Source organism: Mytilus trossulus, chromosome 2 (assembly GCF_036588685.1).
Source record: "Mytilus trossulus isolate FHL-02 chromosome 2, PNRI_Mtr1.1.1.hap1, whole genome shotgun sequence".
In the NCBI taxonomy this organism is placed as follows: Eukaryota; Metazoa; Mollusca; class Bivalvia; order Mytilida; family Mytilidae; genus Mytilus; species Mytilus trossulus.
In genome coordinates this window covers 258,359-279,400 of record NC_086374.1, presented here as the reverse complement: position 1 = coordinate 279,400, position 21,042 = coordinate 258,359, and the positions used below count along the sequence as shown (strand labels likewise).

The 21,042-nt window shown below is 35.5% G+C and overlaps 1 protein-coding gene across 1 annotated transcript in view; it reads left to right on the top strand.

Moving 5' to 3' along the window:
• LOC134706191 (integrin alpha-4-like) overlaps positions 1–21,042 on the top strand; it is an 81,604-nt gene that overhangs the window by 40,150 nt on the left and 20,412 nt on the right. The window contains exons 5-10 of the mRNA XM_063564900.1: positions 1,689–1,749; positions 4,521–4,637; positions 5,198–5,304; positions 8,847–8,921; positions 10,072–10,212; positions 10,965–11,076. Coding sequence (XP_063420970.1) covers positions 1,689–1,749; positions 4,521–4,637; positions 5,198–5,304; positions 8,847–8,921; positions 10,072–10,212; positions 10,965–11,076 — 613 coding nt within the window. The remainder of the gene's footprint in view (positions 1–1,688; positions 1,750–4,520; positions 4,638–5,197; positions 5,305–8,846; positions 8,922–10,071; positions 10,213–10,964; positions 11,077–21,042) is intronic.

Here is a 21,042-nt window from a genome sequence, read left to right as displayed (position 1 = left end):
TGAAACAACACAACATGTTACAACAAACATTAGAACAAAATATAAAAGGCAGTTGATGTTTTAGTTACATACTGTCTAGCAAACGTAAGACCTTTATTTATAACGATGAAATGATTAAAAGTTGATTTAACAATACTAGTAGTTAACGTTCATTAAATCTGTTATGTAACACGTAATTAATTATAACGAAGGTTATAGCAACGCACGTTCATAAAATATACAATTTAGATGTCACATACAAGTTCCTTAACAATGAAGCTCAAACCTAACAAAAGCACATGCTTTCTGAGAACTATATAACAACTGACATTTTGACACAAACACGCAACAAAAGGAAACAAAATAAAGAAAAATATTAAAACATTGACATTCATTGACGAGATTTTTGAATCGGTCACAAAAATATATTTTAACTGTTTGAGTAGCTTGCTATTTATCTGTTATTTCGATTATTTAAAAGGCATGGATAATGTGATTTGAAATGTTTAACTAAAACGTGAGAAATGTCTATATTGAAATAAGAACCGTTCCTTTCATTTGTGCATTTGTGATAAATTTTAAGTCCTATCTCCATGACAAAATGTTATTGTTCACTCAGATAATGCTCAGATTAAAACCGTGTCTTTGTGTGATTAATACTGCACCGACTGTTTGATACAGGCAGGTATTAACGAGGCCCCTCATGGGGGGGGGGGGTCCTAGTAATCACATAATCACCATTTTTTTGCCAATATAATCACATAATCATTAAATATTTGCTTATCTTTAGTAATCAAATAATCATAAACTAAAAATACAGTCCTAGGTAATCAAATAATCATGAAATATTTGGCTTAATAATCAAATAATCATTAAAAAAACGGCCAAGTAATCACATAATCAAAAACCCCATGAGGGCCCTCATTTACAGTTCACCTGTAAACTGAACATAAGGCTCCGTGTTGAAGGCCGTACTTTAACCTATAATGGTTTAATTTTTAAATTGTTATTTGGATGGAGAGTTGTCTCATTGGCACTCACACCACATCTTCCTATATCTATAAACCTTCACGACACGGACCAATAAGAACACGAACCTTCACGGCACGGACCAATGAGAACATAAACCTTCACGACACAAACCAATGAGAACACGAACCTTCACGGCACGGACCAATGAGAACAGTAACCTTCACGACACGGACCAATGAGAACATAAACCTTCACGACACGGACCAATGAGAACATAAACCTTCACGACACGGACCAATGAGAACATAATCCTTCACGACACGGACCAATGAGAACATTAACCTTCACGACGGGGACCAATGAGAAATTTCTGAAAATTCATAGGTTTTTTCTATATTCCTTTTACATTTTAACAAAAAAATTTAGAATCTGCCTACTCTGCCAAAGTACCTGAGATCACGGCCAGTCATTAAAATGGGTTCATATTGCGCAGTCTTTAGTTTTTCTATGATATAGATTGTATACTGTTTTGTTGTGCTTTGGTCGTGTGTCGTTATAACAATGACGTTGTCAGGTTGTCAGGGACTAATCGATTGGATATTGCTGTAGTAATGTCCGCGTCTAATTATTACTTATTTGTATTGACCAGCATACAGACCATGCTTTAATTATCCCATATTTACTGTTGGAGAATATACTGACAAATCTCTAATTATTTTACATTTTCTGTTGACCAGTATGAAGAAGACCCTAAGCTGCACATTCTTCTTGGAGCTCCAGGTTTTTTTGAAAACAAAGGTAAGAATATTGTTTTCGTTTTCACAGATCTTTGAAAACAAATTTTTAACCAGAAACACATGTTATACACAGAAATTATTATCGTCAGCCTACCGTGGGTGAACGGTTTCACTAGTCAGTTGTTGAATGTCAGTGTGATTTTGATTAATGATACATTTTCATGGTGCTTTCGCAATGGATTTTAAGATTTTCTTAAATTTGACTGGTTCTTAATTTGATAAAGCTAGACTTTGTCAGCTATTCCGTTAATATGTCAGGAATGCATTACCAGTAAATTCTTAAAGTGCTTACAGCAGATTCCATTGAGTGTGTATACAAAGGTTATATCTTTGGTTAGCTTGCTTGCTAGGTGAACCTTGAAGTCATTTTAAGGTAAGATATACTACCCTCCTTTCGAAGTAGCCTAGTCCTACAGACAGATATATTGGTTATCTGTCCAACTAGTCTACCTTTAAAGAAGAGCAGTTAACCTGACCTAATAATGACTTCACGGTTCACCTAGCAAGCAAGCTAACCAAACATATTACCTTTCCCTACACACTCAACAAAATCTGCTGTAACCTATTTTACAAATTTAGACAACCGAAATGGTTCAATGCTAATTCTTATATCTTATCTAAAATCGTTTGTAATTATATGGGTTGTTGAAATCACATATTTGCAGTTATACTGTTTATTTTTTGGTTTTTTGTTAGTAAACACTTTTCAATAAGTTAGGTATACAGAGATATATTGTAGGCTATTTTTTTTCTCTCAGATAAACTTTTTTAAAAATTTTTTTTGTAAAAAAACAAATGAAGTTTGTTTGAACCTATGTATTATTGTGACGCTTTTGAAAATATTTACATTCATAAATGAATTCCTTTCCAGTTTCGCTGAGTGAGTAGATTGTTCGATTTGTTTAACTCCTTCATCAAAATAATGCAAGTCTTGAAAAACTTGAAAGACAGCTGAAGTATACCCAGCCGAAAATGTATCAATCGAAATGTTTTTTATAAAGACGAACAGTTACCAGTTCCGTCAAATTAACAATATTCCTATTTCTTTCGGAAACTTTTATATATTAGTTATTTTCTTCCGAGTTGATTTGTTTTAATTACCTATTGTGCCTCTTATAGTACGTTAGGTATTTGGCTGTTTTCCTTCTTTCTGCTGATACAGTATTTTCAATTTGTTTGTGTCAAGTTATAATTTTAATTTCATCCTCCTGTGAACAAATTAATTTCTTATGATAGCTTTCCCGTTTATGAAATTTCTAAGTTCATGAAAGTTACAAGTTATCAAAGATACATTAGACGCTCAGATCAAAATAGTTAGAAAACCAAACAAGTACAAAGTTGAAGATATAAAAAAAGAAAATGTGGTATGATTGCCAATGAGACAACTATCCACAAAAGACCAAAATGACACAAACATTAACAATTATAGGTCACCGTACGGCCTTCAACAATGAGCAAAGCCCATACTGCATATATTCAGCTATAAAAGGCCCCGATAAGACAATGTAAAACAATTCAAGCGAGAAAACTAACGGCTTTATTTATGTAAAAAAATTAAGCATTGATGACGTAAAATTCCCAAATTTGTGCCAAATACGGCTTAATTTATCTTTGCCATTGATAAGAAAATCCTTTGTTTTTTTTGAATAATTCATACTTTAACAAACAGTAAATTTATAAAAATGACCATATAATTGATACTCATGACATCTCCGATAAAACGTATATTAGTTCCGTCCAGTTAAACACTCTTGAGTGTTGTACTTCAGTTTTGATTCAATTTGGCCTAATTTTGATTTTAAGGAATGTATTGTGTAAATGTTGTTAGTGTATTCTTTTAAAAGATATATATCATTTTATGTTTGCAGTTAATATATTTCGTTCTGTTCAATTTCATATTGTAATTTTAAGTGAGATGCAACTTCAGATGTTTCCAATTTTGATATATTTGGTATTTCAGGTCTTTATTTTGAAACGTCATTTTAAAATTTCACAAATGTATCACACCCTTTTTTTGCGCTTTCATCCCTGTTCGACTATTTTGTACTGTTAGTATCTGCTGGGAAAATAAATTTATAATTTAAAGTCCTAGTTTTTGGTGGGGTTAGTGTTGTTTATTCTTTAGTTTTCTATGTTGTGTCATGTGTGCTGTTGTTTTTCTGTTTGTCTTTTTCATTTTTAGCCATGGCGTTGTCAGTTTGTTTAAGATTTATGAGTTTGACTGTCCCTTTGGTATCTTTCGTCCCTCTTCCATCATTTACTGATCATTTTTGCAATTTATCTCGTAGTTCAACGAATTTCTTGTATTTTGATCTTAAAGCATCAGCAGAGGAAGGTGAAGTCAGGTTAATTGTTAATTTCCATTATAATAGCGTTAAAACATTGCAGTAAACATGGACAAGACCTCTCTTTTTGTCCTTTGACCACTTTAAGTAAGATATGTTAGGTCCTTGCAGTGCAGCAAAGTTAACCAGTCAATTTAATAAAACAAGTAATTTATCTATCGATCACATATTGACAAAAATAGTCAAAATTTTATAATATCATATTTCAGTCTACTATTCTTATTTCTATGAAGCCTTAAATATCTTTGAATTTCAGGGGGCTCCAAACATTGCTTACATTGGTACACTTTGAGCACAAATCAGACTTGTGCCCGAGTTTGTACTTACATTGGTACACTTTGAGCACACATCAGACTTGTGCCCGGGTTTGTACTTACATGAGCAACACGAAGGGGTCGTAATCACATTATGCACGTTGTTTTTTCAGGCGGGTTTCTTCAATACAGTGCAACAGAAACAACAGAACAGTTTTTTGACAGCTTCACACATACGGAATTTGAATCGGAAACTCAAAAACAAGGCATAAAGCAAGGAAGTTTCATGGGTACGTATTTATTTTACATAATTATCAAACCGAATCTTTGTGTCCGCCTGATTCAGTGATTTTTAGTTAGCTAAAATCAATATAGTATTTAGTCATATGTCCTACCTTCAATATCTTGTTGTTATAACTTGTATCCGATCTCGTTGTTTATTTGAAATGGACATTACAGCAATACAACAAAACGTGAAACATAAAGAAATAATATGGCGGCACAAAAGACCAAACATCAATTATTAAGAACTAAAACTGCGGCACAATAGAAAAATACATTACTAATAAAGAACTTATTTGGTGTCAAAACATCCGTTATAAAGAACTAAAATTGCAAGACTATAACAAACAATAATTAATGAATATAAAGACACGAAAGACCTGGAATGGAAACATTATAAAAACACACAACTGTTCGGATCTGATATGGTGACTAAAACTACACCAGCCGTTTTAAAATGCTATTTCGACATCATTTATAAGACATAAACAATCAATTATTTAATGAAAAGATATTGACGTTAAATAGCATTATGACAACAGCATTTCTGTTTGTTTTATTTTGTCAGGTTATTCAATTACCTCAGGAAAATTGTCAGATTCTGATACAGATTGTCCAAGTGTTATTGTACTAGGCACACCACATTTTAGTTCAAAAGATGGAATTGTGGGAGCGGTAAGTTCTATTATTGTACTAGGCACACTACATTTTAGTTCAAAAGATGTGGGAGCGATAAGTTCTATTATTGTATTAGCATAGCACAGCATATTTCAGTTCAACAGATGGCATTGCTTGTGTGGTTAGTACGAATATTGTACTTGCATAGCACATGTACATTGCATTTCAGTTCAGCAGATGGAATCGTGGGAATGGGAATTACGATTATTTTACTAGCATATCATTTAGTATGTCTGTTCAACAAATGAAATTGTTGTAGCGGTTAATATGGTTATTGTATAACGCATCTGACTCATTATCAGTTCACATGTCCATTTAATATTTATGTGAACATACAACACAAGGCGCAGTATTATATATCAAACAAATATTTGTGTTTTCTGGTAGGTGTTTAAAGTCACTCGATTAACCAGGACTGACCACTTCTGTAGATCCTACATATTTAATTAGGGTCCCGCCTAAGGCCGATCGCCCTATAGTGATCAGTCTGTCCGTCCGTCCGTCCGTCCGTCCGTCCGTCCGTCCGTAACACTTTAACTTTGTGTCCGCTCTATATCTTGAGAACTGTTATGATTTCAAAGTTTATACTTGACATCCATTTTAACCACCACAAGATGGTGTGTCATGATGTATGTACAACTTCCTAGGTCAAAGGTCAAGGTCAAAAACTTTGGTTTCAGTTGACAACCCTGTGTCCTTTGGTGAAGACCGTGTCCGCTCTATATCTTGAGAACCGTTATGAATTCAAAGTTTATACTTGACATCCATTTTAACCACCACCAGAAGGCGTGTCATGATGTATGAACAACTTCCTAGGTCAAAGGTCAAGGTAAAAAAACCTTTGGTTTCAGTTGACAACCCCGTGTCCTGTGGTGAAGATCGTGTCGGCTCTATTTCTTGAGAACCGTTATGATTTCAAAGTTTATACTTGACATCCATTTTAACCACCACTAGAGGGCAAGTCTTGATGTATGTACAACTTCCTAGGTCAAAGGTCAAGGAAAAAAAATCTTTGGTTTCAGAGGACAACCCCGTGTCCTGTGTTGAAGATCGTGTCCGCTCTATATCTTGGGAACCGTTATGATTTCAAATATTATACTTGACATCCATTTTAACCAACACCAGAGGGTGAGTAAGCTGAGAATATTTATCAGTTTTAACTTAAAATCTTAGAATAAAATCACACATGAGACTATGTGTAATAACTTCAAATAATGCTTCATATCAGATTATCCATACAACTTATTTACCCCACGTTATTGACAGCGGGGCCCACATAGATGGCTCCCATCTCAATGGTATCTAGTTTATCCTGTCATAATGTTATTGTTTAGGATTAATGTCGTTTACCTTATTTTCATGTTTGTTATGTTTTTTTTTTGTCTATATGCCTTTTTATTAGCACACCTGGCCTAAAAGGCCATGTGAGCTTTTCTCATCACTTGGCGTCCGTCGTCGTCGTCGTCGTCGTCGTCGTTAACAATTTTTCAAACATCTTCTCCTCTGAAACTACTGAATGGATTTGAATGAAACTTAGCATGATTGTTCCTTAGATTATCCTGCACAAAGTGTGTGCTTCGATTTTTGATCTGTCAAAAAACATGGCCGCCGTTACTTAAAATAGGGGTCAAATGCAGTTGTTGGCTTATATCTCAAAAACGAAAGCATTTAGAGCAAATCTGAGACGAGGTAAAAATGTTCATTAGGTCAAGATCTATCAGCCCTGAAATTTTCAGATGAATCAAACAAATCATTGTTGGGTTGCTGCCACTTAATTGGTAATTTTTAGGAAATTTTGCAGTTTTTTGGTCGTTATCTTGAATATTATTATAGATAAAGATAAACTGTAAACAGCAAAAATGATCAGCAAAGTAAGATCTACAAATAAGTGAAAATATGACCAAAGTTGTCAATTGACCCCTTAAGGGGTTTTGTCCTTAAATGACAATTTTTCACAATTTGTTCATCATATTTGCTAACTTTAAAAAATGTTCTCCTCTAAAACTACTCAACCAAACTTCAACAGAATGATCAGTAGGGTGTATAAAATAAAGTTTGTGCTTTATTTTTTATTTCGTCAAAATATGGCCGTCATGGCTAAAAATAGAACACAGGGTAAAATGCAGTTTTTGGCTTATATCTCAAAAACTCCAGCATTTAGAGCAAATAAGACAAGAAGTTAAAGTATTTATTAGGTCAAGGTCTACCTGTTCTGAAATTTCCAGCCGAATTGGGTAACTGTTTTTTTTAGGTATAATGCCCCTGAATTGATGATTTTAAAGAAATTTTGCAGTTTTTGTTATTGTCTTGAATATTCTTATAGATACAGCTAAACTGTTATTAGCAAAAATGTTAAGCAAAGTAAGATCTACAAATAAGTCAATTTGACCAAAATTGTCAATTGACCCCTTAAGGAGTTATTGCCCTTTAAAGACTTTTTTTCACAATTTGTTCACCATGTTGACTTACTTTAAAAAATCTTCTCCTTTGAAACTGCTGTATCAATTTCAGCCAAACTTAGGCTAAATGAGTTTCAGAGTATCTAGTATAAATTTTATATTTCATTTCCTTGTATGTCAAGAAACATAACTCCTATGGCTAAAATAGAACATAGGAGGAAATGATTTTTTTTTTGCTTTTGAAGAAAATAGGACGATTCAAAGAACATTTAAATAAATTGAAAAGCCAAAATAATCATTGACGAGAGATTTAACCAAAAAAAAATAAGGTGAGCGATTCAGGCTCTTGAGAGCCTCTTGTTTTTCTTTGACACATATATGACGTGGTTCTGTACCTTATATATCCACGTCCCCTCATTGTGTTATTGAACTGTGGAAAATTTGTGAAAAATGACAAAAAAACAGACCCCGAGGAAAATTCAAAACGGAAAGTCCTTAATCCAATGGCAGAACAAAATGGTCCAACTAATCCAACGGATAACAAATGCCATATACCTGCAAGGTACAGGCAGGTAGAAAATATTGGATTAAACCTAGTTTTAAACCTCTAAATTGTATGACAGTCGCATTAAATTCCAATCCACAACGATGTGCCAAAATGGACCTTAATCACTAATTTGATGCCAAATAGAAAACAATAAACTTGAGGCAAAGATGTTATACCGAAAACAAAAGGTGCACAAATAAGTAGACCATACCCGGCTTTAGACAAGTAACGTCTCTTCAATGATGTTAGGAATGGAAATGGTATTTGTAAGGCTATACAATTTACCTCCCTTGTTATCTATATCTGGGTTCTTAAATAACATAACAAAATTAGCTTAGTAGCCGGGCAACACAATCAGTGTGTATAGTTGGGCAGTTTTATATAATCCATATCCTACATTCATGGAAATAGAGTAAATATATCATATTAAAAACGAGTTATTCAGAATAGTTCTTAACTGATCTCAAATATGGTTTTATTGTTAGGTTCTCGTAGTATGAGTAATTCTTAATTTATATGACATATTATTTAACTGTAAGTTGCTGAGAGTATAAATAAAACTTAATTGCTCTGAAATATTGTTTTATTGTTAGGTTCTTGTAGTATGCGCAGAAATAAGAATGACCGGAAAAAGATTGAATGTGAAGAAACAGTTTAGTGGCAAACAGGTAATATGAAACAGTTATAAGAAACAGACAATGGATAAACAGTAATATATAACAATGATACGAAACAGTTATAAGAAACAGACCAAGGATAAAAACTAATATATAACAATAATGAGAAACAGGCAAAAGACAAATAGATGGAGAATCCTGAAATACTGCAGAAAGTCTTAGTTGATTTACTGGTCGAATAATGGGAGTGTTGAATTATTATTAATAATAATAAAAAAAATAATAATAATAATGCTACTAATAATAATAATAGTATTTATAATAATAATAATGACAAAAATGGTAACTAAAAAATTCTCAGAATATATGGTTATATATACTTTTACATAAAAAAATACAAACAAAATAGCTACTTACCGTTTAAAATGGATCACTTCCTGTTCCTCTTTCAAGGTCATATAGAATGCAACTTAATGCACAAAGTCCAATAGCTTTATCATGCTCACATATTAAGTTAAAGCAAATGTAAAAATGTAGAACATTATTTTCACCTACAGCCTTGAACTCAACTTCAAGGTCATAAACCATGGACATCAAATCAAAAGACCCTATATATATTATGCATGCCTAATGCGTTATATTACTATACACATAATTCTGTATATTAGAGGGGCTAAAACTTTTATTTAATGTCTACGCACCCGTTCAACCTAAATGTATGTATTACGACATGTCGCAATTAACTATTTAGTTAAATCTATTGGTCGATATTTTATAAGATTTCTGAAAAGAATTGAAAATAAGCCAAAACAAACTTTAAAAATGACCTTAACCTAATTTTTTTTACCTAAAACCTCTGTTCCAAAGACCTTTGTCCTATATTACTTTTTGGTTTACAAGTAACAATTAGATTTTTCTTATTCAAACTACAATGGTGGAAATAAATATCTTTAAGATCCTAAGGATATCCGATCGTATACTTATTCAATGATTTTTGTTTGTTTTACTTGATGTATAAAGTCCAGTGAAAAGTCTCAGTTAATTTACATTTATAGATAGTTTTGAATTGATAAGGATATATGTATAATAAGTATGGGTAGAGATTATCCGAACTGTTCCTCCTGAAAAACACAACTGACATAATTTTGATACTGTGAAGCACTTTAAAGAAATGTTAAACTAGTGTTCCTTTATTTGATAGTCAGGAAGTGGATTTGGCAGTTCTGTTGCCTTTGATGATATAAACGGTGATGGATTAGATGATCTGCTAGTAGGAGCTCCCCTTCAGTATAACAGTGTATTAGATTCAGGAGTAGTACATATATACTATGGCGACAAAGATGTAAGTACCCCTACAATATAAGGACTTGTTCGTGTTAGAAACTCTGCAGTGCATTCGATTTAAGAATAGTACATATAACGTTACAAATGGTCATTTATCAAGAACGGTAAAAGTGATATTTATTTAATGGTAATAAGCTTAGTGTAAAACTAGTTTGAGGCAAAATGATATTAAAGAAACTAATTGTTGGAACGTACGTACTCACGAACGGACAAGGATAACACTTAATGCCCCCTCCACAACGATGGGGCATATAACAAAAATGCATTCGCTTTTTTATATTGACATTTTACATACGGCCCGACCAATTCCCAATTACCCCTACGACCTTTATACTATCAGCTCGATCTGTTCTTTTCGAGATCATACTGATAACGAGTATGAACGACTTGGTCTAGTTAGTCGAGTAAAGATCGCTTACTGAACGTGAACTGATCGAAATTATCGAATATGTATTCATTAATTGGTCGGGTTGGAGTGATTAAGGAGTCGTAAATGGTCGAATTAAGGTCTTTTACAGTCATATAGCGGGTACAAGTCGTAAAAAGACACGATCCAAAACTTGGTCAAAGGAATTTGGTAATCAGGATCGTCGAGTTGATTGACTGTCGAGTACTATAAAGAAATCTAAAATTCAAATCACTGTTCGAAAAAAAATTGCAGTACAGTCGAATTCAGTGATAAAAATGCCATAAAATAAACTATGCACACTTGGTTTTATTTTAATATAACTAATTCATACCATATAACAGGAAAATGTTCTTCTGAGAATAAGTCAAAAGGAGTTACAAGGTCATTCAGAATGGGGACGATTTGGTACAGCACTGCAGTGTATCGGAGATATAAATAAGGATGGTTATAATGGTACGTATACAAGCATGGGTACTGTTTGGTACAGCACTAGGTGTATCGGAGATATAAATAAGGATGGTTATAATGGTACGTATACAAGACTGGGTACTGTTTGGTGCAGCACTGCAGTGTATCTAAGATATAATAAGGATGGTTATAATGGTACGTATACAAGACTGGGTACTGTTTGGTGTAGCACTGCAGTGTATCTAAGATATAATAAGGATGGTTATAATGGTACGTATACAAGCATGGGTACTGTTTGGTGCAGCACTGCAGTGTATCGGAGATATAAATAAGGATGGTTATAATGGTACGTACACAAGCATGGGTACTGTTTGGTGCAGCACTGCAGTGTATCGGAGATATAAACAAGGATGGTTAAAATGGTACGTATACAAGACTGGGTACTGTTTGGTGCAGCACTGCAGTGTATCGGAGATATAAATAAGGACGGTTATAATGGTACGTATACAAGACTGGGTACTGTTTGGTGCAGCACTGCAGTGTATCGGAGATATACATAAGGATGGTTATAATGGTACGTACACAAGCATGGGTACTGTTTGGTACAGCACTGCAGTGTATCTAAGATATAAATAAGGACGGTTATAATGGTACGTATACAAGCATGGTTACTGTTTGGTACAGCACTGCAGTGTATCTAAGATATAAATAAGGACGGTTATAATGGTACGTATACAAGACTGGGTACTGTTTGGTGTAGCACTACAGTGTATCGGAGATATAGATAAGGATGGTTATAATGGTACGTACACAAGCATGGTTACTGTTTGGTACAGCACTGCAGTGTATCTAAGATATAAATAAGGACGGTTATAATGGTACGTATACAAGCATGGTTACTGTTTGGTACAGCACTGCAGTGTATCTAAGATATAAATAAGGACGGTTATAATGGTACGTATACAAGACTGGGTACTGTTTGGTGTAGCACTACAGTGTATCGGAGATATACATAAGGATGGTTATAATGGTACGTATACAAGCATGGTTACTGTTTGGTACAGCACTGCAGTGTATCTAAGATATAAATAAGGACGGTTATAATGGTACGTATACAAGCATGGTTACTGTTTGGTACAGCACTGCAGTGTATCTAAGATATAAATAAGGATGGTTTGAATGGTACGTATACAAACATGGGTACTGTTTGGTGCAGCACTGCAGTGTATCTAAGATATAAATAAGGATGGTTATAATGGTACGTATACAAGACTGGGTACTGTTTGGTACAGCACTGCAGTGTATCTAAGATATAAATAAGGATGGTTATAATGGTACGTATACAAGACTGGGTACTGTTTGGTACAGCACTGCAGTGTATCTAAGATATAAATAAGGACGGTTATAATGGTACGTATACAAGCATGGTTACTGTTTGGTACAGCACTGCAGTGTATCTAAGATATAAATAAGGACGGTTATAATGGTACGTATACAAGACTGGGTACTGTTTGGTGTAGCACTACAGTGTATCGGAGATATAGATAAGGATGGTTATAATGGTACGTATACAAGCATGGTTACTGTTTGGTGCAGCACTGCAGTGTATCTAAGATATAAATAAGGATGGTTATAATGGTACGTATACAAGACTGGGTACTGTTTGGTGTAGCACTACAGTGTATCGGAGATATAAATAAGGACGGTTATAATGGTACGTATACAAGACTGGGTACTGTTTGGTGCAGCACTACAGTGTATCTAAGATATAAATAAGGACGTTTATAATGGTACGTATACAAGACTGGGTACTGTTTGGTGTAGCACTACAGTGTATCGGAGATATAAATAAGGACGGTTATAATGGTACGTATACAAGACTGGGTACTGTTTGGTACAGCACTGCAGTGTATCTAAGATATAATAAGGATGGTTATAATGGTACGTATACAAGCATGGTTACTGTTTGGTACAGCACTGCAGTGTATCTAAGATATAAATAAGGACGGTTATAATGGTACGTATACAAGCATGGGTACTGTTTGGTGCAGCACTGCAGTGTATCGGAGATATAAATAAGGATGGTTATAATGGTACGTACACAAGCATGGGTACTGTTTGGTACAGCACTGCAGTGTATCTAAGATATAATAAGGATGGTTATAATGGTACGTATACAAGCATGGGTACTGTTTGGTGCAGCACTGCAGTGTATCGGAGATATAAATAAGGATGGTTATAATGGTACGTATACAAGCATGGGTACTGTTTGGTACAGCACTGCAGTGTATCTAAGATATAATAAGGATGGTTATAATGGTACGTATACAAGCATGGGTACTGTTTGGTGCAGCACTACAGTGTATCTAAGATATAAATAAGGATGGTTATAATGGTACGTATACAAGCATGGGTACTGTTTGGTGCAGCACTGCAGTGTATCTAAGATATAAATAAGGATGGTTATAATGGTACGTATACAAGCATGGGTACTGTTTGGTGTAGCACTGCAGTGTATCTAAGATATAATAAGGATGGTTATAATGGTACGTACACAAGCATGGGTACTGTTTGGTGTAGCACTACAGTGTATCGGAGATATAGATAAGGATGGTTATAATGGTACGTATACAAGCATGGGTACTGTTTGGTGCAGCACTGCAGTGTATCTAAGATATAAATAAGGATGGTTTGAATGGTACGTATACAAGCATGGGTACTGTTTGGTGCAGCACTGCAGTGTATCGGAGATATAAATAAGGATGGTTATAATGGTACGTACACAAGCATGGGTACTGTTTGGTGCAGCACTACAGTGTTTCGGAGATATAAATAAGGATGGTTATAATGGTACGTACACAAGCATGGGTACTGTTTGGTGTAGCACTACAGTGTATCGGAGATATAAATAAGGATGGTTATAATGGTACGTATACAAGCATGGGTACTGTTTGGTGCAGCACTGCAGTGTATCTAAGATATAAATAAGGATGGTTTGAATGGTACGTATACAAACATGGGTACTGTTTGGTGTAGCACTGCAGTGTATCTAAGATATAATAAGGATGGTTATAATGGTACGTATACAAGCATGGGTACTGTTTGGTGCAGCACTGCAGTGTATCGGAGATATAAATAAGGATGGTTATAATGGTACGTACACAAGCATGGGTACTGTTTGGTGCAGCACTGCAGTGTATTGGAGATATAAACAAAGATGGTTATAATGGTACGTATACAAGACTGGGTACTGTTTGGTACAGCACTGCAGTGTATCGGAGATATAAATAAGGACGGTTATAATGGTTCGTATACAAGCATGGGTACTGTTTGGTACAGCACTGCAGTGTATCGGAGATATAAATAAGGATGGTTATAATGGTACGTATACAAGCATGGGTACTGTTTGGTACAGCACTGCAGTGTATCTAAGATATAAATAAGGACGGTTATAATGGTTCGTATACAAGCATGGGTACTGTTTGGTGGAGCACTGCAGTGTATCGGAGATATAAATAAGGATGGTTATAATGGTACGTATACAAGCATGGGTACTGTTTGGTGCAGCACTACAGTGTATCGGAGATATAAATAAGGATGGTTATAATGGTACGTATACAAGCATGGGTACTGTTTGGTGCAGCACTACAGTGTATCGGAGATATAAATAAGGATGGTTATAATGGTACGTATACAAGCATGGGTACTGTTTGGTGCAGCACTACAGTGTATCGGAGATATAAATAAGGATGGTTATAATGGTACGTACACAAGCATGGGTACTGTTTGGTGCAGCACTGCAGTGTATCGGAGATAGAAATAAGGATGGTTATAATGGTACGTACACAAGCATGGGTACTGTTTGGTACAGCACTGCAGTGTATCTAAGATATAATAAGGTTGGTTATGATGGTACGTATACAAGACTGGGTACTGTTTGGTGCAGCACTGCAGTGTATCGGAGATATAAATAAGGATGGTTATAATGGTACGTACACAACCATGGGTACTGTTTGGTGTAGCACTACAGTGTATCGGAGATATAGATAAGGATGGTTATAATGGTACGTATACAAGCATGGGTACTCTTTGGTGCAGCACTGCAGTGTATCTAAGATATAAATAAGGATGGTTTGAATGGTACGTATACAAGCATGGGTACTGTTTGGTGCAGCACTGCAGTGTATCGGAGATATAAATAAGGATGGTTATAATGGTACGTACACAAGCATGGGTACTGTTTGGTGCAGGACTACAGTGTATCTAAGATATAATAAGGATGGTTATAATGGTACGTATTCAAGCATGGGTACTGTTTGGTGTAGCACTACAGTGTATCGGAGATATAGATAAGGATGGTTATAATGGTACGTATACAAGCATGGGTACTGTTTGGTGCAGCACTGCAGTGTATCTAAGATATAAATAAGGATGGTTTGAATGGTACGTATACAAGCATGGGTACTGTTTGGTGCAGCACTGCAGTGTATCGGAGATATAAATAAGGATGGTTATAATGGTACGTACACAAGCATGGGTACTGTTTGGTGCAGGACTACAGTGTATCGGAGATATAAATAAGGATGGTTATAATGGTACGTACACAAGCATGGGTACTGTTTGGTGTAGCACTACAGTGTATCGGAGATATAAATAAGGATGGTTTGAATGGTACGTATACAAACATGGGTACTGTTTGGTGCAGCACTGCAGTGTATCTAAGATATAATAAGGATGGTTATAATGGTACGTATACAAGCATGGGTACTGTTTGGTGTAGCACTGCAGTGTATCTAAGATATAATAAGGACGGTTATAATGGTACGTATACAAGCATGGGTACTGTTTGGTGCAGCACTGCAGTGTATCGGAGATATAAATAAGGATGGTTATAATGGTACGTACGCAAGCATGGGTACTGTTTGGTGCAGCACTACAGTGTATCGGAGATATAAATAAGGATGGTTATAATGGTACGTACGCAAGCATGGGTACTGTTTGGTGCAGCACTACAGTGTATCGGAGATATAAATAAGGATGGTTATAATGGTACGTATACAAATATGGGTACTGTTTGGTGCAGCACTGCAGTGTATCGGAAATATAAATAATGATAGTTATAATGGTACGTATACACGCCTGGGTACTGTTTGGTGCAGCACTGCAGTGTATCTAAGATATAATAAGGATGGTTATAATGGTACGTATACAAGACTGGGTACTGTTTGGTGCAGCACTGCAGTGTATCTAAGATATAATAAGGATGGTTATAATGGTACGTATACAAGCATGGGTACTGTTTGGTACAGCACTGCAGTGTATCTAAGATATAATAAGGATGGTTATAATGGTACGTATACAAGCCTGGGTACTGTTTGGTACAGCACTGCAGTGTATCGGAGATATAAATAAGGATGGTTATAATGGTACGTATACAAATATGGGTACTGTTTGGTGCAGCACTGCAGTGTATCGGAGATATAAATAAGGATGGTTATAATGGTACATATACAAGCCTGGGTACTGTTTGGTACAGCACTGCAGTGTATCGGAGATATAAATAAGGATGGTTATAATGGTACGTATACAAATATGGGTACTGTTTGGTGCAGCACTGCAGTATATCGGAGATATAATAAGGATGGTTATAATGGTACGTATACAAGCCTGGGTACTGTTTGGTACAGCACTGCAGTGTATCGGAGATATAAATAAGGATGGTTATAATGGTACGTATACAAATATGGGTACTGTTTGGTACAGTACTGCAGTGTATCGGAGATATAAATAAGGATGGTTATAATGGTACGTATACAAGCATGGGTACTGTTTGGTACAGCACTGCAGTGTATCTAATATATAAATAAGGATGGTTATAATGGTACGTATACAAATATGGGTACTGTTTGGTGCAGCACTGCAGTGTATCTAATATATAAATAAGGATGGTTATAATGGTACGTATACAAATATGGGTACTGTTTGGTGCAGCACTGCAGTGTATCGGAGATATAAATAAGGATGGTTATAATGGTACGTATACAAGCATGGGTACTGTTTGGTACAGCACTGCAGTGTATCTAAGATATAATAAGGATGGTTATAATGGTACGTATACAAGACTGGGTACTGTTTGGTGCAGCACTGCAGTGTATCGGAGATATAAATAAGGATGGTTAGAATGGTACGTATACAACCATGGGTACTGTTTGGTGTAGCACTGCAGTGTATCGGAGATATAAATAAGGATGGTTATAATGGTACGTATACAAGCATGGGTACTGTTTGGTACAGCACTGCAGTGTATCTAAGATATAATAAGGTTGGTTATAATGGTACGTATTCAAGCATGGGTACTGTTTGGTGTAGCACTACAGTGTATCGGAGATATAAACAAGGATGGTTTGAATGGTACGTATACAAGCATGGGTACTGTTTGGTACAGCACTGCAGTGTATCTAAGATATAATAAGGTTGGTTATAATGGTACGTATACAAGCATAGGTACTGTTTGGTGCAGCACTGCAGTGTATCTAAGATATAAATAAGGACGGTTATAATGGTACGTATACAAGCATGGGTTCTGTTTGGTGTAGCATTGCAGTGTATCTAAGATATAATAAGGATGGTTATAATGGTACGTATACAAGCCTGGGTACTGTTTGGTATAGCACTGCAGTGTATCTAAGATATAATAAGGATGGTTATAATGGTACGTATACAAGCATGGGTACTGTTTGGTGTAGCACTGCAGTGTATCTAAGATATAAATAAGGACGGTTATAATGGTACGTATACAAGCATGGGTACTGTTTGGTACAGCACTGCAGTGTATCTAAGATATAATAAGGGTGGTTATAATGGTACGTATACAAGCATGGGTACTGTTTGGTACAGCACTGCAGTGTATCTAAGATATAATAAGGGTGGTTATAATGGTACGTATACAAGCATGGGTACTGTTTGGTACAGCACTGCAGTGTATCTAAGATATAATAAGGTTGGTTATAATGGTACGTATACAAGCCTGGGTACTGTTTGGTGTAGCACTGCAGTGTATCTAAGATATAAATAAGGATGGTTATAATGGTACGTATACAAGCATGGGTACTGTTTGGTGCAGCACTGCAGTGTATCTAAGATATAAATAAGGATGGTTATAATGGTACGTATACAAACATGGGTACTGTTTGGTGTAGCACTGCAGTGTATCTAAGATATAAATAAGGATGGTTATAATGGTACGTATACAAGCATGGGTACTGTTTGGTGCAGCACTGCAGTGTATCTAAGATATAAATAAGGATGGTTATAATGGTACGTATACAAACATGGGTACTGTTTGGTACAGCACTACAGTGTATCGAATATTTTGATATTAGTAAGTATATAAGAATGGGGACTGTTTCGTTTAGAACTGTAGTGTACCTGAGATATAGATAAGGATGATATATTGGTACGTATTTAAGAACTTGGACGATTTCTACTGTACTTTTTTTGTATTGGAGATATTGATATAGATGGGTACATTTGCACGTATATAAGAATGGGGACTGTTTGGCGTAGAACTGCAGTGTATCGGAGATATAGATATTTTAAAATTGAGAATTGTATGGGGAATGTGTCATAGAGACAACAACCTGACCATATAGTAGACAGCAGCCTTAGGTCACAAACGGGTTTTCAATGCAGCGGGAAACTCCCGCACCTGGAGGCGTGCTTCAGCTGGTCCATAAACTTAAATGTATACTGGTTCAGTAGTAGTGGACTTCATGCTTAACTCCGAAAAAAATACATAAGAAATTAAACTTAAAAATCATACAAGACTAACAAAGACCAGTGGCTCCTGACTTGGGGGTAAAATGCAGGGGGGGGGGAGGGAGGGTAAACATGTGTTTTGAGATCGCAACCCTACCCCTTTGCCTCTAGCCAATGCGGATGAGTTACTGATAGGTATATAAGAGCGGGGACGATTTTGTTCAGTTCTTCATTGTATGGGAGATATTGATATAGATGGATATTATGGCTCGTATATAAGAATGGGAAGAACTTTGTTAGCCAGTATCGCATTTTATCATATGTTTAGTAGTAAATACAGTAGTTTTGCATATGTCATAAATAGCCTGCGGTTTAATCCGTATCGCGCAACTTTGATGCGCACCCTTTATCACATACCCTTTATCACACCCTAACTTTTATTTTTTTAAAACAACAGCACGCAAATTGTAAGGTGCTTCGGATAAGCAATTGAGCAGTTCTTTTAAGGCCTTTGAAACAAGACAAAAGTAGAACTGAAGGTAACCCGGTGCTATGGATCAGAAAACAGTTCATATAATATAATACTCTTCTGTTGAAATATATGATAAGCGTATAATACATGGCAAAATCCGTATCACATGCCGTATCACCCTCGACAAATATCATTCCTCGGGCCTAACGGCCCTTTGGCTGATATTGATGTCTCGGGATGATACGACATATGATACGGATTTTGCCATGTATTATTCTTTATGTATCGGAGATAAACATATGGTTGGGTATAGTGGTACATATAGAACACTGTCAAATTTCTTACAAATTTACTACTATTACCAAACTGTGACAAATCCAGCTATTCCTCAAGTATTGCTGAACTGCAATATATCCAGCAAATATCTACGTGGTTTAGAAAAACTATAATGATCACAAAAGACAAATGGATTAGACACAAGTTCAGTAACGTCTTCTCTAAAATCTACAAGTATAACCGACTACTGTCTCCAATCCAAAAAGTCCTCGATTATTACTGTTGTCAGTATGGTACTGGCTTTGACACAAACTACTAGATATTGTAATACATTTGTTTATCAGCTTATGATTATCACCTCGTGATTGCACTTAGTGTCACATTAATCATTTTAATGTATGTAAATGTTTTCTACAAATTATCTCAAAGGATAACAAAAAAGGAAACAGAAGTATAAAGCTCTGTTCGAAAGTCATAAATCGGTGGAGAGAAAACAAATCTGAATAACAAACTAAATTCGAGGGAAACACATCAACTTATATATGAAAGAAAACCAATAATACATAGCCTGTTGCTTCGATGTTGGAATCTGCAATATCAAGCAATTATGGCTAATTTGTCACACGTTTAAGTTTAAACTTCCCGAGGGTATCACCAACCAATTAATCAGCACCTTTGGGTTGACTTGATATGTAGAATTTCAGTCCTGGTATCTATGATGAGTATATGTACAACCACTGGGTCGATGCCACTGCTGGTGGAGTTTTAATTTTCCGAGGGTATCACCAGCCCAGTAGTCAGCATTTCTTTGTTGATTTGAGTTATCATTGATACGTTCATAGTTTTAAATTAACTGTTTGCAAACTTTAAATTTGTAAAATGCTAAGGATTTTCTACCTCAGGAATAGATTACCTTAGCTGTATTTGGCAAAACTGTTAGGAAGTTTTGGTCCTCAATGCTCTTCAAAATTCGTACTTTATTTGGCCTTTTTGACATGTTTTGATTCGAGCGTCACTGATGAGTCTTTTGTAGACGAAATGCGCGTCTGGCGTATTTTTATAATTTCAGTCCTTGTATCTATGATGAGTTTATTGATAAAAGCGCGGTCATTTGACGTCAAACATCGACATTATTCTGTATTTTGTTGAAATATCGTATATACCCTTTAATTGCACATAAATGCGCAATGGTTCCCCGGAAGTTTGATAGTACAAAGCAGATATTTATGATCTGAACAACAGGTTTTGTGTGCCCTCCTGTAATAAATTCATTTCTCATTCAAATAAAATTTCAACAAGGTCTCTTCAGTGATCTCAAGTCCATGACCTTTCACACACTTGATGTAATATGTTACTTGCTGACAAATATAAATCGATGCGTAGATATTATTTTGTTCAAAACATGTAGTTTCTCTTCTTGTTGAAGGTCTAAAACAAACTATTGATAGCTTAGATTCAGTAAAACTGATAACAGTCAAAGAATGATATAAGTCATTAACAATAAA